The sequence below is a fragment of the Varanus komodoensis genome, unplaced genomic scaffold (assembly GCF_004798865.1).
Source record: "Varanus komodoensis strain SLA01 unplaced genomic scaffold, ASM479886v1 scaffold9, whole genome shotgun sequence".
NCBI lineage: Eukaryota > Metazoa > Chordata > Lepidosauria > Squamata > Varanidae > Varanus > Varanus komodoensis.
In genome coordinates, this window is record NW_025336598.1 from 23,950,530 (window position 1) to 23,977,188 (window position 26,659).

At 38.7% G+C, this 26,659-nt stretch overlaps 1 protein-coding gene across 1 annotated transcript; it reads right to left on the reverse strand.

The window, feature by feature from the left end:
- CHIC2 (cysteine rich hydrophobic domain 2) lies at positions 1–23,916 on the reverse strand. The gene is made up of 6 exons (XM_044417858.1): positions 23,551–23,916; positions 11,571–11,625; positions 11,266–11,421; positions 6,147–6,203; positions 5,918–5,977; positions 1–1,830 (listed from the first exon to the last, which is right to left on the reverse strand). Exons 1-6 carry the CDS (start codon positions 23,667–23,669, stop codon positions 1,780–1,782), a joined length of 498 nt encoding a protein of 165 aa, XP_044273793.1. The 5' UTR covers positions 23,670–23,916; the 3' UTR covers positions 1–1,779.
- Positions 23,917–26,659: the final 2,743 nt, after the last annotated feature.

Below are 26,659 nucleotides of genomic sequence, written 5' to 3' on the forward strand. Positions count from 1 at the left end.
TAATGATGGTAAAGTGAAACTTGTATTTAAATGAAGGGAAAATGATATTCTTGCAGTTGGTAAACTTTCATTAATACAAATATTAAGCAGGTTGCATTTGTTGGCTATTCACATTATTGCTCTGCTACATGAAGAACAGGCCCTTAATATATGTTATAGTTCATGTACATTGACATCCCAAAACCACACTTTTTCAGATATTACCGCATTAAGGAGGCATTAAACATAATACATGACGATATGCACAGCCAAGAAACTAAAACCTGGCCTAACTGAAACATACTATCATATACTCAATAGTTTAAAAATGCTTTCTTGTGCAAACTATACAAACAGGAAACAGAAAGCTAACTGTGTAAACAAAAAAATAGAACAGAAGCTGGGATGCTGTAAATATTACCCAAAATATTCAGTATGCTATTCAGCCAAATAATCAGTATTTGATTTCCACATCCGATAAACAAATGTAAAAATCAAGGCATTGTTAACATGCCCATAGCTTCTGGCACAATGTTGTCAATGTTTTAGATATAAAGGCGCTGCCTCTAAAAAGGAAAATAGGAAAATAAAATATTAGAAAGTTAAATTGCACTTAAATCCCAATGAAATTAATAGGAATTTTAAAAGTTAGTCACCACTAACTTATCCATTGATACTACTGGGACTTAAGAACAGCCAACTTTCTTTAACTGGAGCCAAAACTTGTAACTCTTAAAATGTAAAATTGAAAAGTATTCATTTAACATATATATTTCTGACAATCTTGCATCCTTTTGAATTATTAGATGTGGTAAACAATAAAAACAGTAAAGCTGTTACATGGCATTAGCCACAATACATACACATACTTTAGTGTGTGCAAACACACTCTCCCTCCCAAACAAAATATTGGTCTTTTTAAAAAGTAAATAAACAAATAGAGAAACAAACTATGATTAAGAGATTGGGAACAGGTTACAAGTTGCATCCACCACTCCAATCTCTTAGCCACAGCAGGGTTGACCATGGCTGTACACACACCAACCCTCTGTGAAGTACTAGTGATTTTTATGATCCTGAAGAATATTATCCATTGGTCACATGCAAATCTACCATCAATTATTCTAACAGAATAATAGCAATCTTATTTCAAGATTCTTGGGGATGAATATCCTTATAGCAATGGGATTTCTTCATGGGATAGGAAAAAATGTCAAGGTGAACCAATGTTTGGATTTCAAGGAGTTTATCAAGAAATGCTGCTTGCCTCCTCACAAATGACTGACTTTATGTTCCAAAAAGGTAGAGAAGAAAAATGGATATATACAAATATATCACTGGCAAAATAGCAGGGATTCAGAGAAGATGCAAGTGCATAAGTTGGTGATTGCCAATTTTCACAATTTACAGATGTGTATCTTAGGGTTCAAGATAATTTTTCATCTATAGCTATTTGTGGTTGAATGTTTATAGCTGTGTGTGTGTAGAGAGAGGGAAGGAGGGAGAGAGAGAGAGGGAGAGAGAGAGGAGAATCAGGACTCATTGACAACAAAAATAAGACAAATAACTTAAATCACACTGACATTTGCATTAAATGACTTCTGCAGAATTTGACATAATGCACTTTGAACATGCTGTTATAAAGAAGGGGAGAGATAGAGATGGGAGGGAGGGAGGGAGAGAATGAAGAACACCACAAGATTCTGTAGAACCAACGCTGTATCACCACCAGGAGAGCACCAAGCAAGGCACCATTGGAAAAAGACAACATACTTGGGAAGTCTCTAGGTAAAATAAATGCTAATCTGGTCGGAAAATTGGTGTCTTTGGTAAAAATTCTATAAGAATGACCTGTGTAAAAAGGAAAAAAATACATTTAGTAAATTGAAAGCACTGCCCATTTTAAAACAACTCAGCAATCTCTTAAACCTTTTATTGTGACAAATGAATAAATATGCCCATGACTATCCTACCTTAAGGCACAGCTAAGAGCTTATGTGTACCCAAGAGTATTTTGACTTTGAATGTGGGGCCTCAAAGTTTCATGAAAACCTATTTTTGAGATTCTACTCAGTTGTCATTAAGAAGGGTCAGAGATACATAGAAAACGACTTTATATTCAATCTGACTATTTGTCTGTCTAGCCAATATTGTCAGCTCTTTTGAGGAGTACCTCTTCAGCTCTTCAGGCACATGTATTTCACATACTCTTCTACATGTTCCCTGTATTATAGATACTGGCAATTGAACCTAGAACTTCTACATGCAAGGATACACTAGTAGCCAGGCAGTCAGTACTGACCACGTATCCTTCTGGCAACCACCTCCCCTTGGGAGTCCTCTGCAAATGTCACGGATAGGAAGGAGTTTCTCCTTTGCTGATGAAAGGGAAACATGACCTACCTCGAAACTCAGAGGAAAGGGTGTCTGTTTCATTTCACACTTAGGCTTTAGTAATTTAAATAGAGAAACACAGCTAAAAAGATTGTCGTTATTTTCAAAGCTAGGCACTTATTTAAGGACTGCTCTTCTCCCAAATCACAGAAAGCAAAGTGGGACTATGTGCTAATGAGTAACAACCAGAAATAGTGCCCATAGGAATGGTGAGGGTGTTTGAGAAACACATATTTGAAGTCCTCCCTGGGTACATGGAAATAGTTCCCCTATTCTTTGCATCCTGGCTTGTAACTATACACATTGTTCACTCATGCATTTTTGACAGACTCAGTTGTTTGATTCACAGATTTTACTCAGGTAAAGCACACAAAGAAATGTAACTACGGGCCTTGAAGTATGTAACTACTTGAAATGACCAAGAACTTTTGTTTCTCAAACAGCCGCATACGCATGCCCTGCATAGCAAACTGCCTGTGGAATTGAAAGCGGTTTCACAAACAGTTTCAAAGGAGAAGCAACAGTGGGATCCAAAGAGATTGCCTAAAGCAAAGGGCATGATGCCTGCCCCACATTCCACATACAGAAGCTGACATAGCTAGAGAATAATCTGATTTCACTGCTGTCAACAGGACAGCATCTTCTGCTAAGACCAGTCCTAAGGTAGCCTTTACCTGAGGGCAGGAATTTTTATCTTAGGACCAAGCATCAGTTTCTGTGGCACACACAACTTTGCCCTCCAACACATTTAAGGTGCCATCCACACATGCATAATCTGAAGCAATGCCTCACTCTGCCTAATGCAGCATTGGCCCTGCCAGCATTTCTACATCCAGACCCCTCCCTACCTGGGCCACAGTTCCCTCATGGCACCCCAAAAATTTCTGAGCCACTTTTCTCTTTTTTTTTAATGAAACCTGAAGTGACTAAGGAGCCAGAATTAGCATGTTTTCAAGCTAATGTTACCCTCCTGTGCATCATAAGAGCAACAGAGTACTCAAATGGCACCAAAATAAATAAAAATCTCAAAATAGCCAACTGGAGAACCATTTTCTTAAAATACACATGCATACTTGTGCAGGGAGCAAGATTGGCAGGGGCTCCAACTGGAGCTGTATGCAACCCACAAGCACATTACCTACTCCTGTGCCCCAAAATTTGTGAAATAAAAGTAAAGCTGCTCGAAGATTAGATCACTTAACACTCAATCAAAATTAAGTTAAACTTTCAACTTCAAATATTTTCAACACTATTTTCATCCTAGGCCCACCTTTCCTTTCCTTTTCCACTTGTATTCCTGTTAAGAAAGCAACCTTTGAATACCATCTCTCACATAAGAAAAACTTGTTCTAAGTTTAACTGTGACTATATAGCACGATCAACTTTATGCAGTTAGTTTGGTGGAGGCAGGATGGTTTTGGGCACAACTTATTAAGCGATCTACTAGAGTGTCTTGGGGGATAGTGGAAAGGAAGTTATATTAAAACCATGTTCTCTCAAAGTTCAAAACACTACACATGACCTGATGATCAGTTTATTCCACCTTCTCCAGTTTACTCCAGCTTCAGAACCAGGTGAAACCACAAAAATACAGTGTGCTTATCATGCTGTTTTTTTTGCAAAAGCAGTGCTCCTGCAATTTTCTTATTTACTACCCTTTTTGGTACTGTCAAAGCTTAATACCCAGCTAGCAGTAGGAATATAACAATTTAAACTTTTGCATGACAAGTTTTATATTTGAGAATCACTTACAGGAACACCATAGAGTTGAAATGATTCAGATCTGCTATGTTGATTAAGTAGTAGTGTTTAAATACATAGTTGCTCATAAGAATTATAGTCTAATCCTATGCACATTTACTTAGAATCCTGTGGGTTGGAATTCTAGTGGGTTGAAATCTGAAATTATCTCCCCTGAACATAAAAAGCTTATTCTAACAGGAAAAGTCCTTCGGTTAAAGAAAAGGAACCTTTAGATTCAATCCGCTAATGGTGTACCATTGTAAAAATACTTAATATATTAATGTCATGGGCCAATCCAGCAATTGATCACATTCTTACTAGTCATGTCATAGCAAACACTTTCTGCACTGGTCCTGGGAATGAATTGCAAACTTCACATTGCTTCAGTGGGCTTGAATACTACAATTTTAACTTTTATTGCCACCTTAACACCTTGAAGGAAAATTATGATTTTAGTTAGAATGTGCCCCCATGTATGTGCTTAAGACTACAGTTTTTAAGTGCAAGTGGGGTTCAAAAAGGGCAGAAACATTCAGTAATTAAAATACAGAAGTGAATTCTTTTACGCAGGCCAACCTCAAAAACCTGTGTCAAATTTCCTTTCTTGTCTCCAATTATTGCAAAGTTACCATGTGCCTCTGATCATAAATTAACATGTTCACTATAATAGATGATCATAAATTAACATGTTAAGTATAATAGATGTTAAAAAGAAACAGTTTGTTGAATAGAACTACTCTGCAAAAAAAGGCATTTTAGGAAGGCTTTTATGTTTTAGGCTAGATATAGGCCTTAGTATTTCCCCCTTTCTTCAGTACTAACAGAAAAGATGATTTTAAGATAATTTGTAACTATTTAAGCACTGTTTTAAATCAATCTTCTAACATACTGTCTGTAATGCATGTATTGTGCTAAATAATAGACAAGATATATAATTAAAAAGCATGGATTAGTTAGAAATAGCTAAAGCTAGATGCTTCTCAGGGTTAGTCTTAATTTGTTAACCCCTACTTGTATCCAAATTTTGGTACAATTACATATTTTGCAGTATACATTTGTTTTAAACTGATAAATATTTTATTAAAGTTATTTTGCTAGAACTCCAAGAAAAAAATTAAAGCACACTAAGTAAAATGATATAAAATTACATGCACTGATAATTTATGTATGCTTGAGGGGAGAGATAGAGAAATGAGTGAACCCCACAGAAAGTCTAAAGCAAACTGTATTTCCTGTTTAGAACTAGGGAATAACAGCAAAACTCTACACATTTCCACTCCCTCCTTACCATTCAGGCTTTAAAAGCAGGGTGAAGCTAGTAAAGTTCAAGCTACTTTCAAGACTCCTGAAGTATGGAGGCAGTTAAAATCTGCAACATCTAAAGGTTTCCTAAGCTCCAGCAGCTTAGTTGAAAGGTCTCTTTCCATACACCGAGACTCGATTAGCATGATATAAAAACAGCCCACATCTAACTCACTGCGTAACCAAAGTTGCAGTTATTCTTTTTATGCAGCATCTGAAAATTTCACACTCCATCAACACACGTTCAACCCATTTTATCTTGGCAATTAATTTATTATTTTTTCAGGACACAGTGAAGCCTTGTTTTCAAGTCATTCATAACTTTATAAATCAGCCTTGTGCATGAAACCATACATCTGTGAACCGTAGAAAATCCTTGCCACTCAGGCGATTAAGCTCTTGACACCTTTGCTGATTAATAATCATGGAAAGAATAAGATCAGAAGCAAAATAAATGATCATTTAATAGAGAAACGCACAAAACAGCCCTTTAACTTACATATTCCATCATGTTATTCGATTCACATTTCCTTTTGCTTAGCCTCCAATGCAAGCACAGCTAGACAACAGGGAGAAAGGGGGGAAAGAAAAATGAGCTGTATTTTATTGCCGGCACAGAGACTAGCCCATTTGTCCACCTTTCATATTTCGCGTTCAACAAAAGCATCTGTTTCCATACTGTGCAATTCAGGCCCCAGCAGTACGAAGCTGCTCCCTGCGGCACTCACCTTGTGGTATAACCTATTGTTTTCCCATTCTAATAACTTCTCAATCGATCTTCGTGTCTGGAAGACAAATGAGAAAGAATTTTACTCTTGGGTAGTTTTAGAAAAAAGTTTGTTTTGCAGCTGCCTTTGTGTGGAAAAGGTGGGGGGAGAAGAGGTAAAGGACACACACATATTCAAAGATGTGCATTAATACCATTTTCAACTACTTTTAACAAGTTTGTTCATTGCACTGCCAAATAAGCCAATTTAGATCCACTGAAACTATTAAATAACCTTATAAAATGAATTGCAGATCAAGAATGGAAAGTTTCCATATGCATTTCATAAACAGTAGTATAACTGTGCCACATACAAAATACAGTATAATGCCATTGACCAAATTACCATGTTGGAGCTCTGAATGTATCATTTCACATTTAAAACTTCATAAAGAAATATGTCTGGAATATTCTGAAATCCATATGTCAGTCTGTTAAATATAAGTTTTCCAGTTTTGATAAAAGTATTTAAATCCCCTTGCATCAAACCTATCATTCTAAAGATGCAGTTAGTGTTCCAATTTACTTATATTTGCATGGTAGAAATGCATATTGCTGTTTATGGTCACTTGACAGCCATATCATCAACCACTCAGCAGTGAAATGGGATTTACTAGTCCTTATGAATAAGAGAGGATAAATCACGACACCAGGTGTTGAGATGAGACCAGCATTGCAGGTGCAAAAGCATGGATCACTGAATCTTGTGGCAAATTCAACTTCGTACAGCTGCAACTTCCTTACAAGGCAAAAAGAAATGGGGGGGAGAGGGGGGGAAGCATCTTGCACTTCAACTACTTTTGATAAACAAGAGATACTATAAACTTCACACTGGTACAGCAAGCATACTTTTTTTAAAATAGTATGTAAACTCATCACCAAACTTACTGAACATATTCCCCCCCCCGGGGTGGGTGGGTGGGTGTGTGTGTGTGTACACACACACACAGAATTCTTCTTATTTGCAACAATTCCAAGAGCATAAACCTGAACTGTGGCAACATGAAAGAATCAACTCTGTTGTGCATGAATAATTATCCATCTTTACCTTTTCATGGTTTCTAAAATTAAATGGATTCCCAAAAACTCTTGAGGCACTTTTTAATAGCAGCAGCGACATTATTATATTGTATTTCCAAAGTTCTGTTTCTTCTGGCTAATACTTTTATTTTATTAAAGACAGTGCCTGCCCTCTAACAATGATCGGCAGACCTCACTTGTTTCTTTGTAAAGATAGCCTTTTAGAGTCTGCTCTCTTTTTAAATGAAAATAGGGCAGCAGTTATGGTCACACTTTTGTTAATTTAGTTGCCAGTCAGCTCCAAATCAAAAGAAAATAAGGCTGCAGAGTGTAATTAACATTCAGTTCAGTCGTTTTGTCCCTTGTCTAGCCCCCTGAGCTTTGTTAAAATTGCCATCTGAATGCTGAAGGCTGTAGGGAAATCGATTTGATTCTAATCGCACCATGAAAAGAACATGATCTAACTGCTTTCAGCCCTCCGTAAATCTGTACTAGGTCTTTAGCACAATGCAACTTCCAATTTAAAAAGCACTGAATGTCTCGTCAATGACTTTGTGAAGAAAAAAGAACAAGGAGCAGACATAAAAATTCCAATAGTTGTTTAAGCATTAAAGCTCATTTGCATCACAGCAAACCTGAAAAGGGCTGACCTCTCAAACCGCCTCTCAGGTCTATGAAGTTGTAGCCTTGACAAGCTCACATTGACAGAGCTCATTGACTCTGAAAGGCTACTCTATCAATGGTGAAAAATGGCAATAGGTTCTACTCCGAGCAGGCATCTGCCTGCCCACCCGCTGCTAAACCAATGGCAAAACTGATTCAAAAATGTGAAGCTACCTTGTAATCTTCCTTGCCAGAACCTTTTAAATAACAGATTAAGACTGCTGTACAATTTAACTTTCATTGCAGACACAGAGGGGAAGGAGAAAAGATGCAAAGGAAACCAACTCCTCAAAAACTATTACAATTAAAACACTTTACACTTTAAATAAGAAACTGGATGCAGAAGACTGAAGATTCTGAAAGGGGCCTGAGACAAATTTCACAGTTAATTATGGTTACTGTTATCAGGAGGATTTTTTTTTAAAGTAAATGGTTTGATAGGGCATTAAATTCTAAGGAAATGTATTAGCTTTTTTTTTTAATGCAGCAATTCAATATTAAGCAAACATTATATATGTCTAAGACAAACTGTGCCTTATTTCCTTTTAATGCATCCTCTCTTCAAAGACTCACAGTAGATAACACTGTGTGGAGTTCAAGGCAACAAGAACACCTAATTTTTGTAAATTTCTTGTACCTATGGCACACCCTATTTAAAAATTACTCAACCAGTACTCAATCCCATCAGCTATACAAACAATGAATGAAAGTTTAAATGAAAAATTAGCTAGTACTTCTCAGCTTGGGGAAGAAAAGGTGAATTAAAGAGCATCGCACAATTCTTTAACCAAGCTTGCTTTTCCCTACTTGACAGGTGAAGAAGGAAAAAAAAGACTTGCACGTGCAGCTTAATTAATCACTGCACTTGACAGCTCAGTGATTTACAGTGGGGAGCAGGTGAAGACATTCAAAACCCCTAAGAGACTCTTGATTTGAGTGTAACACTCAGATGACAACCCTGTAGATTCTTCATCAATGGCATACAGAAAACTCAGAAAGCACATTTGCTGACAACAAAGCACAAGTTAAGTGGAAGAGTGCTTATTAGGAAGGCTTAGAAACTAACTACAGTTGTTCTTTCTTTTTTCAAACTGATATGCAACCAAAAATAAATTTTGCATCTTAAAAAAAAAACCCTGTATCAGGAAACGGAACCTGAATTATTTGTGTGAGCCATCTTAAACAAATGTAGAGGCAAGTAAATAAAGGAACTACATAGGACTGCAACACGCAAAGATTTTCCTATGCATGTTTCCTGGGAAGTAAGCTTACTGAATTTGATGCAAGTCCAAAATAAGTATGCATAGGACTTCAGACCCTTTCCTCTGGATTATATTCTGTTGTAGAAAGAATAATTTAGTAAAATGAAAAATCCAAGTTAAAAATTTAAGATAAAACTTAAACCATTTAAATAAAACATGACTAAGACCACTCTTAATTAATGCAACTTTTCATTAAGCAGCCAAACATCTTATGAAAATCCTCCTCCCACCTGCCACTAAATTTCAGACAATTGTTTTTGGATTCGGTGCTCCCTATTCTAAGGCTAAAGGTTGCTACTACTGTAGTTACCTCAGTTGTTGTAATTAATTAATATCACAAGCATACAAGTGCATAGAGGAATACAACTTCAAGGACAGGATGGAAGTGACACCCTCCTTCCTGGAAGGCTTAACCTTCCAAACAAAATATTAGCAATATTTGTGCAAACTCTGCCATCAAAAGCTAGCACAGGTCAGCAAAAGATGCTCAGGGCTCTATCATGATGATATGTATTCTACTGAATATACAAGCTACAACCCACATTTCCCCATACATATACATGTAGTGAAATACACGTATATATGACTAGCTGTAAGTAGCTTGGTTTCCTATATTATAAGTAGAAAAGCACACACAATGAAAAAAAGCCCTATTTCAATGCTTTGAAAAGTCTTTAGGGAAAGAAAACCCATTCTTCTAGGTCAACCAAACTGAATACTTCTTTATGTGAGGGACTATGTATGATTTGATTAGGGATGTTGGATGACTACAATGGGACATGAAGAGTTTATCTATACAAGCCTGAAGAGCTTCAGTCCATTACACATTGCTCTTTAATCAGGATTTGTAAATAATAATTTAAAATGAAACAAAATGTCACTTTATAGAGAATATGGCTGTTAGGGAAGCATTTTGTAATTGCAGGTAGTTAACTTACTTCTAAGACTTACATACTAGGAAATGCTGTATAAAGCCTTCATGTTTGGATATAAGGAAAAATGGTAGGGTTCAAAAGTAATGTGGAAGGGCCAGAATTTAACAGACGGTACAAGTGTGGTCTGTGATGGATAGTTACCTACTACAGGATTTTCCAAGTGTATGATAGTAAGATATATGCCTAACCAACTTGGCTAAATAATTAACCAAACTCTGGTGGAAATTGCAGGATGATCCTATCAGTAATAACTAATGAAGCTTCCCAAGCTCAAAATTATTGATGCAATGCAATGTCTGGCATGTTCACAGTTCTCTAATGTACAATGAACCTTCATGCTGTTCCTTAAATTGCATTTAAATTTAAAACATTCATTTTTGTCCTAATTCAGAGTTAATTCATTTTTTCTGTGTCTGCTTTGTGTTGTCTGCAAGATTTGGGGCATGGGTAGTCCTAGTATACTTACAGTAATACAAGGTGATTTGAGGGCTTTCTTGTGAACTTTCTTTTGAAAAGTACTCTCGGAGCATTTAGGAGATACAGCTCGTGATGTGTACTATCAAAACAGAGCAGGAATTTCCACTGCACATGACACTATGTGATCATATAACATTGTTTCCAAGAGCTGCAGTGACACAAGAAAAGATGGCTGACCCCATGGGCAAAATCTCACAACAAAACATTCACTGAACTTAAAATGTTATATTCATATCATGGTGAGCAAATGACGAATGGGGTCGGCTTAGCCATCACTACTGCTCAGAATTAGTTGGAGAAGCACCAACAAAGAGCCTATAAAATGTTTACATTGCACATCAACAGTTTCTTTTTCTGCAGTAATTCATGCTATTTTTCTAGAAACTCTCAATAGTACTCCTCCCAATGAACTTGCCATCAACAGAGAATCACCAATGCTAAAGTATATTTTGGACATTTAAAACTGAAAGTTATCAGAGGATAGATTAACAAGAAGCAGTTTTTTAAAAATACAGCTCTTCTTTTGTTGTAGTTTGAAATCTAGCCACAATTAGTAGTAACCACAATATCATATGAAAAATACCTAAGAAGTATTCCAAGTTAGAGGCTTTTCAGAAATCTGTGTTGTAAAACAGAGTAAGGCACGCACGGGGGAAAACAGTAACAAACTTGAAACAGATTATGGGACAACCCACATGAATGAGTTAAGTGCAGTCCAACTTACTCTTTTACTGAGGCAAATAACTGGCCACATACTACAACCTAAAGTACAACAGCAGCAAAGGCAGCCACAGAGTAGCCATCGGACATTAACAGGAAGGTTCTTCTTAAGACAGCTATTCACTCTGCTGATGCTGGCTTTAAACTCCTCAGGTGCAACCTGCAAGAAATAACCATAAGGCACTGTGATAAGAATGCTTCTAAGGGCTGAGTTAACCCCCCATCCCACGGCTCTAACAACAACATGGAACTGACTGAATTCTAATCTCCATCAGTTCTGCTGGCCAATTTTCTCCCATGGATGCTTACTTTTCCTGTTAATGATGAAGGAAACTCTGCTTCAAATTTGTTGCTTAGGCCAAACCTACAAACATAAAAGGAAGAAGTTATTTCACTCCACATGATGCAACCAATGGATGCTTCACACTTTAAGTATCAATTATATTGCCACCGTCAATGTGTCAAGCTTGAAAATGAATTTTTGCTGAGGAACTACAGTGCACAGCATGGTTTTCAGAAACATAAGCCAACAGATACTGGAATCTACAAACACTTCCCTCCTTTCACATTTCACATTTATAGCAACAAGTGCTATTGCAGCCCTAACACAATCGTACATAGAATTGTGAAACATCTCAATTGCAAAATATCTTCAGGCTGGTTAAGAAGTGTCCTACCAACATGAAGAAGGAACAAACTTATGTTTTAAAGACTTCTCTATTTGCCTGGCTTAAACAAAAGTAATGTTTAATGTTACAAGTTCAAAGAAGAAAGATTTTGAAAAGAACAAAACTTCAGGATTTTTAATATAATTACTTTTTCTTAAGTTTCCAAGTCAGCATGGTTCTACCATCTGGAGCATTCATACTTTAATTTCCACATTCTTCTCACTCATCTGAGGCTGTCTTTTCAGTTCTAGGATTTCTTTATTTTTATAGAACTGCACACTGTATCTACAAAATTTTCTTTCCTCAGCTTATCTTCATCTCATTTCCTGTTAGGGAGGCATGTGCTGTTATAACTAGCTTATGATTCTGATTAAGTGACTGAGATACTTTTCTAATGACACCCGCTGCTAAATTTGTTGTTGTTTCAATTGTTTTGCTTTGTGTTTTTCTTATTTTTCTGCAACCCACTTAACAAAAATAAATACAAGCAATGTATTTTAGTATAAATAAAATAAATGTTATGGTAACATTCCCAGATATAGTACTACAAATGCTGTTAGATACTTTGACTTGGGAGGAGGAAACATGCTCACAGCTTATATGCATACTGTAAGGAGTACTTTGATCATCTCTCTGCATCCAAGCATCAAGTACCAGTGAAATTTTTCAATTAGTACTAGAAAACATAGAAAGAAGGTTGAGAATTCTGTATCTGTATACCCTAATAAAGTATACTGATGAACGATAGTGACTGCAGGGTGGGAGTATTACTGACACCTCTGAAGACTAGGATGAATACATGGACTGGACTAATTCTTAAGATACCAAAATGAGATGAAAAGAAGCTACAGTATCTACATTAATGTTTATCTCCCTACAACTCTCAGTGTTCCATTAAATAAGTTATACCCTTCAATCACACCCAAGTTGTTAATCAGGCTTATAAAACGAACATCTAAAGAGTAAGCCAAGGAACTTCAGCAGAAGCTCTGTAAGTAATCATGTCATCCTTAACCATAAGTGACTCTGCAAGGTCAAGCGGCTGCATTCGAAATATCTTAAGCTCTTAGGGCATGTGTTATTCTCTCATCTTGACCTCCCTCTTTCTAGTAGTCAAAAAAGTCTGACCTTTTGCTCCCAAGAACACAATTAACTGTGGAGAAGAGATTATACCATAAAAAAAGAATCATAATGAACCATGATGGCCTGATAATTAGCCACTAATAACTCCCATGCAGAGAATAAGAACATAGGAACTAGAATAAGTGCTCTACAGAGTGTTAAAATATGTGCAAGACTTCAGGAACTGGTGCTGCAGTTGTCCTACCATAGGGACTGAAAGTTATTTCATGCTGGAGGAACTAAGGCTGAACAGCTACAAAGTTCTGCATACTTCAGCTACAAATATACTTGGGGCATCAACCTCTCACTGACAGGGATATCAAAGCTTCCACAACACAAGGAAACATGAAATCTAATCCATCTTGACCACTACAAAAACCTTAAGGATTGGAGTTTACTTGGCTCTTTTGAAACTCAGGCCAGGACTGCCTCACAACAACAGCCAACAGAGCAAATGAAACCAATAACTGTAATTTAAGTTCAGTACGTAAGTGTCCCTTTAAAAATATGAGCAGCCTTACAATTATATTACTTTTATATATTTTACGTAAGATAAAAAAGTCACAAGAAAAATGAGCATTTTTGTAACTATAATAAGGTACAATGGATCCCAGATCATATTCAGTGTTGTAGCAAGCTGTAATTTCATCTTATGGACCAAAACTGCTTTTCCATAACAACCACCACCTTCATGTTGGAGCACTTACATCACAACACAGCACCCCTCTCTAATGCAGAGGTGGACTATCACATACAGCACTGTTCTTATTTTATGTGCTTCCTGGCAGGATACCATCCGGCACCACCTACGACCACTGCCACAAGAAAGACTGGTAGGCTCTTGATTATGATTCTAGGTAGCACAAATGTATTTAGCTGCAAACCAATATATTTATTTGTTATACCAAGAAATTAGGCAAATTTGTTTAAGAATCCATAATCTACAAAATAGAAAAATCTGATTTAAATCAATCCATCATGGCAGCCAATATTTCAGTAAGATCAAGTCATGAGAGACAGAAAGCAAGTTCTCCATTTTCACAGTTTAACTGTTTTCTTACTGTAGAAGTGACCATGTTCAGTGAAAGCCAGGAAATATCTAAAATTGCAGGATTCAAGCTGTATTTATTAGTACATACATGCATAAACACAAATACAGCTATCCCTTTTCAGTGCAAGGGCTGTTATGACATGTCCAAAAATCTATTTGAATGTTTCCTCTTTATTTACCAGCTTTAACATATGCGCTATCCAAAGACAGTGGCAGTTGTCAGCAAAGCAATACCAGTACGTTCTACCATACCAGTCCTACACTTTAGATTGGTCTCCTCTTAAAACACTGATTTTCTAACACAGCAGTTCAGAGGAACAGAACTAATTCAAGTCTCTCCCCGCACCCTCTCAGAGTTCCCTTTCTCTTTCTGCTGAGCCATTCCAACAAAGACTTCCAAAAGAAAGTAGGTAATTAAATCATTTAATACTACTACAACAGTTAACACCATTTTTAAAACCTAGAGTTATTATTCCATATGTGTTCTTCAGGTCTTGTGCGAGAAAGAAGTTCAAAAGCTACAATCCTATATCTTCTTGCCTAGAAGGAAGCCCCCACTGAACTCAATGGGATTTGCTTCTGAGCAGGAATGTAGAGGGTTGCACTGCAACTTAATTTACACAGGCCCCATTGAAATCAATATCAAATGTCAGTCATAATTAAATTAAGCCCCACTGATTTCAGTGGGAACTCAGTGTCAGCCTGTCCTGACCAGGCCCAAACTCTTAGCAAAAGTGAGTCACACATTTCAGTCCATGGCTCCTCTCTGATTTTGAGGAGGAGTGCCCCCTGCCCCAAGACACCTACATAACTTTTCCTTTCATTTTCTCAGGAGGTGGAATATTTAAGCAACTATTTTCATATTATGACTACAACCCCTCATAAGATCAATAAGGAATTCAGTCTTGCAAAATATTTAATAAGTATTCAGCTCCCAAGCCAGTACCAGTTCACAAATCATATTATGTGGTGACTGAAGTCCCTTTAAAATCCTAGTTTCAACTGGAATATTACTGCAGAAATATTTTAGATCTTTCCTGTGTTATTATTTTCCCTAAATGCTTGTAGAAGTACTACAAACAGAAATCAAGTTTGAGAACAACCTTGTACAACACTCAGTTAAAGTCTGATATAAAATATACCAGATACAAATCAAAGTGTCAGTACTGATTTAGAGATGCTGGAAATGAACTATAATTGGCCACAGAAATCTTGAAACACTGAAAGATAATCTGAATTATCAGAGTGTTATCTGATATGACAGAAATGTCTAGAAAATGGATACAATTATTTTAAGAGGTTTCTTTTTTCCAACAAGGCATGTAATGTACTCTATTTCAAATATGGATGCTTTTGAAAGAAAATAGTATTAAGAATTGTATTGACACAAAATGACAGTTAAGGAATTCAGTTTATGGATTGTTGCTCAATCTAGAAATAACAGTAAGACAATTTCAGAATAAGTGGGAAAGGATTTTGAAATAACCAATTTCAAATATCTTCAGAAATAGTTTTGGAAAAACATATCAAATGCTGATATGTCATTATAATTGTAAATGCTTCACAAGCACTATTTCAACTGAATCTAACCAAAAAGGATCAGTATATAGTTGTTGCTTGAAGTCTGAGAAGAAAATGACCCCAGTCATAGATAAAATTTTAATATGTGGCCTCGTCCCTCCATAACCTAGGAAGCATATACACTGTTACTCATATCTCCTGGGAAGACAAAATTATATTTCCAGCTAGCAGTTTTCCCTTGAAGCCAGCCCATCTTTAGTTGATGTCTTAGTCAAAGTACTTGTTGCTCCCAATGGTTTTTCCTTCAGACCAGATTTTCTGAAATCACCACCCAAACCAAATCCTCATCAACAGGAAGACTGGTTTACAGCCTGATGCTGCACACCAGCCTCTCTCTGCCTCCAGCTCCTCCTACTTCTTGAGGCATCTAAGATTATTTGGATGTTTTAGGGACTACTTGCTCAACTTCCCTCTGGTCAGACAAACTAGTAATCTAATATGCATTATGTATAACTTGGTTGGCTCATAAAAATATCATGTTTGCTGTATCATTCAAGTAAGAACGAATTTATTCAATTGACTCTGAAATGTTTTAAATTCGCCAATAATCTAACAAACAAATCAAGTAATGCACAATAATTTTATGTTCCTAAAGTAAGTAAGAGTGCAATACTAAAAATATCAAAACACAATATAGTCCTAAGACTCCTATGCTGGCTAGGGAGCACTGGGAGCTGTGGCACTTTTTCCTGATTGACATGCAAAGGAATGCACCTTAATCATGCCTTGATTAGAAATTAATTTTAAGCTGTCCTTCTGACCTGCAACACTTGAACTTTTCCATGCATCCATATCATCCCAATGTACCTGTAAACATATCAGTGGTCACTAGAGCTTTGTGAAAGAGAGCTCCTTGAAACTCTTCATCTGTATTAATACAACAAAATGAGAGTCCTAAGAAGCAGCAGCTGCATCAAGAATGACAGCTACACAAACCTTGTACAAAAAGTGCTCAATCTCCACATTCCTTATGGTGAGCACAACCATTCACTAGCTGATTATAGCTCTCATCCTGAAAAACAATCTCTAAAGATACAGATACTTCTGATTAACCTTTATTTTCCTAAAGGAAATACTGTTATACTGTACTGCTATACTTCAGTGCAGAATATTTATATTCTGTAAAGATCTCCCAAGTTCCTTAAATCCAAGATAAGACAATAATTCCCAGTTCTTTCAGAAATTCCCTCCTTCCACAAAAGTGTTCAAACTGCCATAAGGAATTCCCTCATTGTACACAAAAGAATATACACAGACATTCTTCTTCCTATCATTAAAATTGTCTCACCTTTATCATATTCCACTGGTTTCTGATTAGCTCCAAGCAGATTGGGCAGGAATACACCCTCCCTTCTGATTCCCAAATGACAAACTTCTTATGTTTGTTCTACCTGTTATGGCAGATTTGGTGGCTGTCAATTGCAGCCTGCCTTACTGTAGACAGAATAACAAAGGTAGCCACAAAACCCTACTGACTGAATTTGAAGGTTCTGTTACACTAAAAATCTCCTGCTGGATGGAAATTCTGGGAGTTTCAGTCCAAATGCCTCTGAAGACCACCAGGTTGAGGAATGCTGTACTTAAAATGCACTTTACACTGGTATTGCTAGGAAGTTAGCAGTGGAAGGAAGGAAGTTACAACTAGCACAGGAGTGGACAGTACTGAGCACTTTATGGAAAATGTGTATACAAACAGCAATAGTTTGGCCACAAAAGTTGTTGGTCTCTCAACTTGGCTGGTGTGAGTGGCTCTGCTTCCTCTCTGCAGCTTGATGATATGGCAGCTGTTGGGTGGCAGCTGGTACAAAGTAGTAATGGGAAAGGGAAGGAGGTAACTACAGGTAACTAACTATTGGCTTGAGAGCCAGTTCCATCAAATATCTTCTTCTCTCACCCATCACCTGTCAGCAGCCAAACCATCAGACTTTACCAGAGGAAACAATGGGAAGCACAGCCACTCCCATCAACTGACTCAGCCAAGAGACCATCAACTTTTGGCTTCTCTTTTGCTTGAACTACTTGCGTTCTAAATGACTGTTATATGAACTTTGTAACTAAAATTAATAGCCTAACTTTGCTCTCCCTTTTGTGATTGTAAGCCTGAGTACAGGGACTATCTTCCATTTGAAAGCCCCTGATGAAATACGAAGATGAAATTAAAGTTTGTTGTTGCTTAGTCGGTAAGTCGAGTCCGACCCATCGCGACTCCATGAAACAGAAAAATGCCAAATATCCATATAGCCCAGCATTTTGTACCACACTGTGGGAACCAGCTGTTCACAGGATCACTCAAGTAGTATGGGTGCAAAACCTTTGCATGCCCAAGTTCCTCATCAACTGGTGTATTCAGGCACACCTCTCTAGTAAAAGAGCTAGCACACAGCCAGTAATGCTAGTAGCCACATATATTTCTCTACTCCCATTAACCTGCCCAATCCCTTTTTAAACCCTGGTATATTTGTGGCCATCAATACTTCCCATAGTAGCTCATTTCATAATTTAACTATACATTGTGTGAAGAAATATTTTCTCTTGTTTGTCTTAAACCTTCCCCCAATCATAGGATGACCTCATGAGTGTTATGGGAGAGAGAGAAACATGTCTCCCTCTCCATTTTCTCCTCTCCATGCATCAATTTAAACACTTCTACTATGAATCCCTTTGCTTTCCTTTTTTCTATGCTGAACATTCCCAGGTTTTGCAGCCACTCCTCATAGGGGAGATGCTATAGTGCTTTAAAAAAATAAATACACCCCAGAAGATAAATATGATTTATTAGCAGCTGAAGTAAAACCTGAAAAACTTGTCTAATCGATTTCCAGAGACCCTAGCTCCTTTAGAGTCAAATGCTGCATTCTATATCAACAGAAACCTCCAAAACATGCCACCTTAGAGAATTCAAGCACTATTCTGCTTAGTTGTTTACTGTGCATAAACCTTTCCACTAGGGATTTTATCACTTCTATATTCTTTAGAGGGCACAGCACACTCTTGGAGCTACAAATGTTAAAATAAATAATAGAAGTAATAGAATAAATTTATGTTAGTCACAAACTCATCCTCTAAGACTGTATCAAATATGTTCTAAATAAGCTAGGCTTAGGAAACAATAAATCAAGTATCTGTTAACATCAGCAATTTCCTGTCCACTGACAATTTTCAACGATTTTACTAAGACTGGATGGGAAGATTTCCCCACTGCCTGGGCTACATAGGTCTGGTTCATACCAAATTTCTTCCACAGAGACTTTGTCAGTCTAACGGTCATCTCTCTGTACATAGTGAAAATTGCCTCTGAACCCAAAGTACATAGGAAATTCTTTATGTGTGACTGGTGCAACAGTCAGAATATTCTGAAGCTGCCCCAGTAGCAAGAACTGCAGCAGTTATATGTAACCATGTACTCACACAATGCTAGTTCACAGGTTACTTTCTGCACAGATCAAGCACAAGAAGTGAAACAAGCACAATTCAAAAGACATGGTATATGGGAAATTCAATGGCATCAGCCTGATGCATGAACAGGCATGCAGACTCTTAGGAGAGGAATATGTCACTCTCTGAAGACTACCAAGGTCTTGATGTGACCATCTGCAGAAGCAGTCTGTAAAAGTACCAAAGCTACTGCCATTATAATGCTTTGCATGGATTCCTTTTAGATATATCTGTCCACACAACAAGGCAAAGCATTACTAGCTGTTAAGAATGTTGATCACACCTTGCAGAGCCCTGAGATGACTGAAAAAGCATGACCCACTTCTTGTTCACTGCCAGCACTTTTGAGCAATTCAGGGCATAGCAAACATTATCATCCTTTCTTCTCTTTTTCTTCTTTTTTGGGAGGGAGGGGGGCAAGTTCGTGCAATGTAAAATAAACCCTAATACTAAACAAGCTAAATTGATTTTAACCTTTTTTAAACATTTCAATTGTAGTCCTTTAAAAAATAACCTTATGGTTAAATACAAATTTAATTCAAGCATGCTCAAGAATAACTATATCAAACTAAAAACATTAAGCTTTAAACAGATGAACTGAATTAATTATAGTTCAGGACAATAACTTGGAATATGATTTTTGAGATCAAGCATCATTAGAAAGATCATATATTCCACTCCACACCGAGATCATGCATGCATGCTACCAAGGTGTTTTCATGCTTCTACTTTATGCACAAAAATGACTAGAATTCTTCAATGTTTTTCACCTCTGACTCTAGTAAGTGAACTGTGAGACTGCTGGTATGGGAAGTCAGCTGGCAATTCAGAGTCTGATGCAGTAAGCATCAACTAGGGAAACTCAGTACTTTCTCAACTTTCCATCTACAATTGCTTGGCTAGGATGGAAGTTTCTTCTCTATGGTGGAACCTTTTGCCTTCAGAAATCCATCTGGCACTCTTTGTTATTGTTTTGGTACCTTGTAAGGTATTTTGTATTCAGCAGCCATTGTGCCTGACTAGTTAATTATTCATGTTTGATTTAAGACTTTCAGTCTAGACTCCTCACATTGGATTTTTCTGATTTTTTCTTTTAATTGATAGCCACCTTTGTGCATTTCTTAGAAGTAGGATGGCAGCATATAAATTCTTTTAAAAACAACCACTTTTAAAATCTCACAAATAAACACCGCCCATTAATAAAATGCAAGCACACTTTTGCGCATATTTAGATAGAAAAGAGTCCTACAACTCCCAACATTCTGTAGCCAGCGTGGGTCACTAAAGAATGCTGGAAGTTGTAGGACTCTTTTCTGTCTAATTATGCTAAAACTGTATTCAAGTAAGCAAGAATATATTGGGTTCTGCATCCATACAGATTCAAATAAAAATCATTATTTTTTGCAATCTCTCTGACCTGCAAATACTTAACTATACAATACAGCATGGGCTGCACAGTCATTTAAAATATGTTCCATACATTTTAATTGTGAGAGCAACCAGTTAGTATACATATTCATTCCAAAAATTACAATAACGGAGACTATTGAAATTGGTCATTTTTCATTGTGATGAAAAATGGTTCATTCCCTCTGAATGGCATTATCTTTCTGTACTCCTTGTTATGTCTTTCAACATCCTGGAAGTGCTCCATTTCAGGAACGGAAACAAAATTAACAGAGTCATATAAAATGAGACCTAGCTTTAAAAAAACCCAACAAGTTCCACATGCCATACATCATATTATAAAGGCAATCATACTGCTCTAGGCACGACTGTCGTATTTGCTTTCTGTGTTAATGGGAAGCTTTAACACCACAACTAGGTAACAAAAGGTTAAACTTGTTATTACCTGAGTAGGTTGGACTGTGATTAACAGAAGCACGAACAATTTACATTCATGTATATCACTCCTGGCTATGTGCAAAACACTCTGTTATCCAACCCCCATATATTCTACTTCCTGATAAGTCACCATTGTTTAATATAATATTTTGCATTCTGGTGTTAGTCATACAGAACTTCATCATTTTAGTTTCCTTACTGACCTAGATATTGTGTCTGTCTACATATTGACTACAAATAAAAATAGAGCATGCATTAATAATAAACAATCATTGTATTAATAAACTTGAGCTGGGGGAGCATCACTTTCTTTTGACCTGTATGATATATTCTGGAAACTCATGCAGCCACTGTGAAAACCAAAGCCAAAACATGGCACAAAGTAACATGAAACTACCCTAGATATGCCAGCATTCCCAAACCTGGTGCCTTCCAGATGGTTTAGACAAAAACAGCATCTATGATCACTGGCCATGCTGGATGGGAACTGAAGCCCCCAACATCTGAAGGACAATCTGCTGTATAAACCTGGGATTCAATGCAGATTTAACTGGATCAACAATACTAATGGAAGTATCCCACTTCCCCCTTCCCATATATCACATCCAGCCCTCTGAAGATGCTACAGGGCGCTGAGAGACACTACTATGCTGTGGAAGGCAAGGTGGCAAGCCCTAAAATCAAGCAGAGGAAACTTCTGAGAGCAGATCATTTTCTCCTACAGAAGTTCCCACTTCTCACAGAAAGCGTATCTTGGATCTTGCCCCTGTTATATAAATTAGGGTACAACAGATAAATATTAGATCTGTTATTTTGATCCAATCACATTTACCTGCTCTATGAATCTCAGTACATGGACCTGGGAAAGCAGAAAACCAGACAGAAGAGTTGGAGCTTTCAAGATAAATCTAGGTGGAATATATTGGATTATGTAGGGTTTCAACAACTAAATGAAACTGGTCCTTCAGCTGGTACAGAAAAGCAGGGAAGTCTCACTTGGAAGCTCATTCCCTAACCAGGGAGGCTCAACAAAAAGTGTCCTCTTCCTAGTTGCTACCCCCCTCACTTCTTTTAAGTGGAGGGTCCCAAAGGAAGCACCAGTGAAGAGGATCTTAGGGCAGGTGAATCTGGGAAGAGACTATCCTTCAGGTAATTGCCCTGCAAGCTGTTTAGAGCTTTGAATGTTAATAGCAGCACTTTGAATCATGTCCAGACATGGACTCTCAGGCAGTGCAGTTAAAAAACACACCAACATAATATGATCACCTTGGCCAGTCCCTGTTAACAATCTGCTGTTTTATTTTGGACCAGCTGGCATTTCCATGCCACATTCAAATGCAGCCTCATGGCAATACTCTAAAAAAGTGGTTAACAGAACATGGATAATTATACCTAGTCTATGTCCAGAAAAAGACACAGTTGGCATATCAGCTTCATCATACCAAGTCCACCTGTGCCTCTATTGATAATGCTGTATTCAAGAGCACTCGCAACCTGTCAACCTAGGAATACAAACTGCTCCAGAACCAATTGAACAATGCGGAGCTCAGGTTCAGAAAAGTTCTGAGATGAATTGTCCTTCAGCTCTGGATTCACTCTGCAGGTTGCAAAATCACATGCATTTTTTTTTAGCCTATTCCTTATCCCTTACCCTTACAGAATCAAGGATGTCCTACCTCACCAAACTAATGTAACAAGAAACAGCACAATGAAAACTATGCTTTTAAACCTGCCTTCCCTAACTTGGTGCCCTCCATGTTCTGGGTTACAAGTCCCAGCATTCTTGAATATTGGCTATATTGTCTAGGGCTAACAGAAGTTGAAGTCAAAAACATCTGGAGGGCACCATGTTACAGAAGGCCGTTTAGAACTTTGTACTCTCCAGTGTTCAATACAGCTATTGAGGAAAACAATGATGCCTTGTTTCAAAAACAAAACACACATATAGGACAAGACATCTTTGGCTGAATCTTTATCTAATCTATAATATTATATATGTAAAATGCTGGTGTAGCATAGCAGCCAAGGCATAATACACAAGCCAGTTCAAATGCTGCCTCAGCCACGCTTTATTTCTTGATTTTAAAACCATCACTTCTGATTTTCAGCCTGCTATACTCTCATCTGCTGTGAGATATAACTACACTGTCCTATATAACAGTGTAGGGTATATCGATAGGGTATAATGCAAACTCTCAGAAAGAATTCGGCATAAATCACAAGGGTGACATGTATGTTTTGCAACACTAAGCAGCATGTATTGCTGTTTACTACTTCAGAGGGATCAAACCTCTTTCAGCCCGAAGACCGAATACAGTTCGGAAGTTTCCAGGACCCACACGCCAAGGGGTGGGCGGGACCCAAGGCCAAAGGGAGCTTTACTTTGTAGTAGTCGTCTATGAACTTTACAAATGCTGAAAGTGGAAGGGTTGCCTCGAAGCCTCTGACCAGAGGAAGCCACGCTGAAGCCCAGTGGTCTCTCTCTGCGGAAGTTGTCGAGCAGGAGCCCAGCCGGGTCCAGTTGAGGCTGGGCCCACTAGAGACTCTTCGCTTCGCCCCCCTACCCGCCCTCGCCGGCCCTCCTTACACAGTGACATGGCCAGAGCCGCGCACCACCACCGGGTCCGGCGAGTGCTTCAGCAGCTGCTCCTCCAAGGCCCTCTCCTCGTCTTCCTCTTCTTCGTAGATCTCATCGAAGTCCGCCATGGCCGGGCCCGGGCCGCGACAACACTCCCGAGGACCAGCGAGGAGGAAGAAGAGACGCCGGGAAGGAGACAGATGAGGACGGGCAGGAGAGGACGGCGGCGGAGGCGCGAGAGCAGCCGCTTCTTCCACCACCGGGACGCTGACGCTCCGGCCGCAGGACCGCCGAAGCCTCCTCAGAGCCGCAGGGAGGAAGCGCCCGTCATGATCCCGCGGAGGGGGATGGACAGGAACAACAACAATAACAACATCCGCTCTCCGGCGCCGCGGCAGCCACTGCCTGAGAAGCCGCAGGCGCAAGGCCCCGCCCCCTGCTCTGCCGCGCGCGCGCCCGCGAGAATCTCGCGGCGGCACGTTCGCGAGCTCACGGGCAGGCACGTGGGGGCGGGAGGGAGGCCGCCGAGCGCACGCGCTGTTCGGAAGGCGCTGTCGCCCAAGAGGACGGTTGATCGGCAGCGTGCGGCTCACGGGAGGGAAACGCTGGCTGGCCTGAGGTTACTTGAGGAAAGGGATCCCTGGAGCCTGGTTTTACGACGGAGGGCTCCTTTCTTTTAATCCGCCTTCACTTCGACGCGCATGGTGATTACCAGGAAGTTCCCCTGGAGTCTTTGGCAGATATTTTCGCAAGTAAAGGTGCAATCCTATGCATGTTTAGATAGGAAAAAAGTCCTATAGCAACCATGGCAGAAGTTGTAGGTCTTGTTTTTTGCTTTTGCAAATCTCAGTTTGCATAGGGTTGCCTAGCAGCTTGAGCTCAACCATATCGCCTATGAAATAAAGCCTATTGATTTCAATAATATCGACTTGCAGAGTTTAAGATTGAAACCTTACAATGCAGTCCTAAGCAGGTTGATCCCGTTGAGTTAGAGGGGTCTCCTCCACTGAAAAGTGAGCCTGACTGAGTTCCAAGGGACCTAGTCCCAAATAACTGTGTGTATAATTGAAGCTTTAATAATTAATCTTCATGGCTGTAATCCGTACTTGCTGAACCGTGCAGTGAGACTTGCTTCTGAGCAAATATGAATAGAGGGGCCGTGGCCTGTGCAGCTACAATCCTTATGCACTCGGAGAACAAGTCATTTTGAACACAGTGGAACCCACTACTGTAAACATAGGATAGGGCTGCAAGGGTGCAGTCTTGTGGCTGCTTATTTGAGAATAAGGTCAACCAAGGGCAGTAAAATGCACTTTTTAATAGATAGACTTAGGATAAGATTGTAATTACAGCTCTTGTACAATAATTTTTATTGTAAACTGTTCAGAGAGCCATTTGGCTAGTGCAAACGGTATACAAAAGCTCTAATAAATAAATTTGACCTTTATCCTTATGATTGCAGTCAAATCATTTTATAGGATATGGCTGTAAAGAGGAAAACTGTATAGACAGCTTGCTGTTTCTTTGAAATTTCCGTACTAGTTACTTATACTGTTGAAGAAGTGAGTTGATTTTCAGGTTCATTTCTGGAATGGAAATAAGGCGGTGCAGCATGTGATAAAAACATCAGAGACCTCATGATTTTCAGCACATTCTTCAGCTTTCAGACCTCATGATTTTCAGCTTTCATAACAATCTTGCCTAAGTGGATCTTTCTAAAAATACTAGCCACTACTGGTGGTCCCCAGTTCAGAGTTCAAGACAGTTGCTGGAGAGAATGATTCCTGAAATCAGTTATTAATTCAAGCTTTTTCAACAGTGTACCGTTTCTTTTATTTAGTTGTTATTTATGAGAAGTTTACCTACAGGACAACTCTGTGACCCTGCTATATCAGTTGGCTCAGCTTCCAGGGCCAGCGCTGATACAATATAGTTGTGATCCTACACACACGCAGCAGTAAAAGCAGACAGCACAATTCTACATTTAATGGTACATTTGAAGACACACCCACAACATTCCTAGCAACTTGGCTGCCTTTCATCTGTTCCAGTGTCACTCACTAGCAGTTATTTCCCACATGCTATCCTTTAATGGAAGGCAAGGCACCAGTTAAGATCCAATGACAGTGGTTACACCGTCCCTGGGAGTGTCACCCTATATGTTCCCCACCCACACAGGAGAAGAATTCTAGGAATGAACAGCATTTCCACATGCTCTGTCAAAGCATTTGATGGCTTGCATGCTGTACAGGGAAGCCTCTAAAGAGAAGGGTGTGAATACTAACCCTTTCTGGAATAATTGGAATAATACCACTGGCATACTAACAATTCCATACAAAGAAGGCACACAGCATGTTCATATTGATTTCTGTAAGAGAGGGACAGGCACTGATAGGCTTCATACAACACAACAAGCAATCCTGTGTGGTTACCACAGGCTTTTTTTTACCATGATCTAGCTGACAGACAATCATGGGATTTCTACATTGCTGTGGTTTCCATTCTCCATGCTCGGTCTGCCCACCACTGGCATGTATCTCATCAGCCGCCATGCCTGAAATTCAGTTCCAAGCTGCATTACTCCCTACTTATGTTGCTTGCCTTTTCCTCATTGGTCCACATGTCTCTTATTAGGTAGAGCGGGATGGTAAAGCTGCATACTGGAGCAGCTCCTAGCATGGCTGCTCTTTCCAAGGGACTCTGTGGTATGGCATAGCAGGACCATTGAAACCATGATCCTGGGTTCAGTCAACACAACAAGCCATGTTGTTACAGAGAAAACAAACCAATTTTATCCTGGTTTCTAAAGACCAAACTTTTATGGTGACCTACCGTGACTGCATGGTTAAAAAAAACCATGAGGAAGACACAACAGACTGAAATGGTTAAAAAAACCATTTTTTCGTGGCTTCTGGTGCTGTCTGAACCCAGCTACAACGAGAAGCAAAACAGATGAGAGCATATTCAAAGTAGGGGAGTAAAGACCACAAATGGCACTTTTACCCTAAATTAACCCTTGCACTCTGCCATTTGTTCATTGTCCATGTCTCTTTACCTGGTTCTTTTAATGAAACAGCACTGTTCCCGGACATAGCACCAAGGATCCCCTTCCATTTTC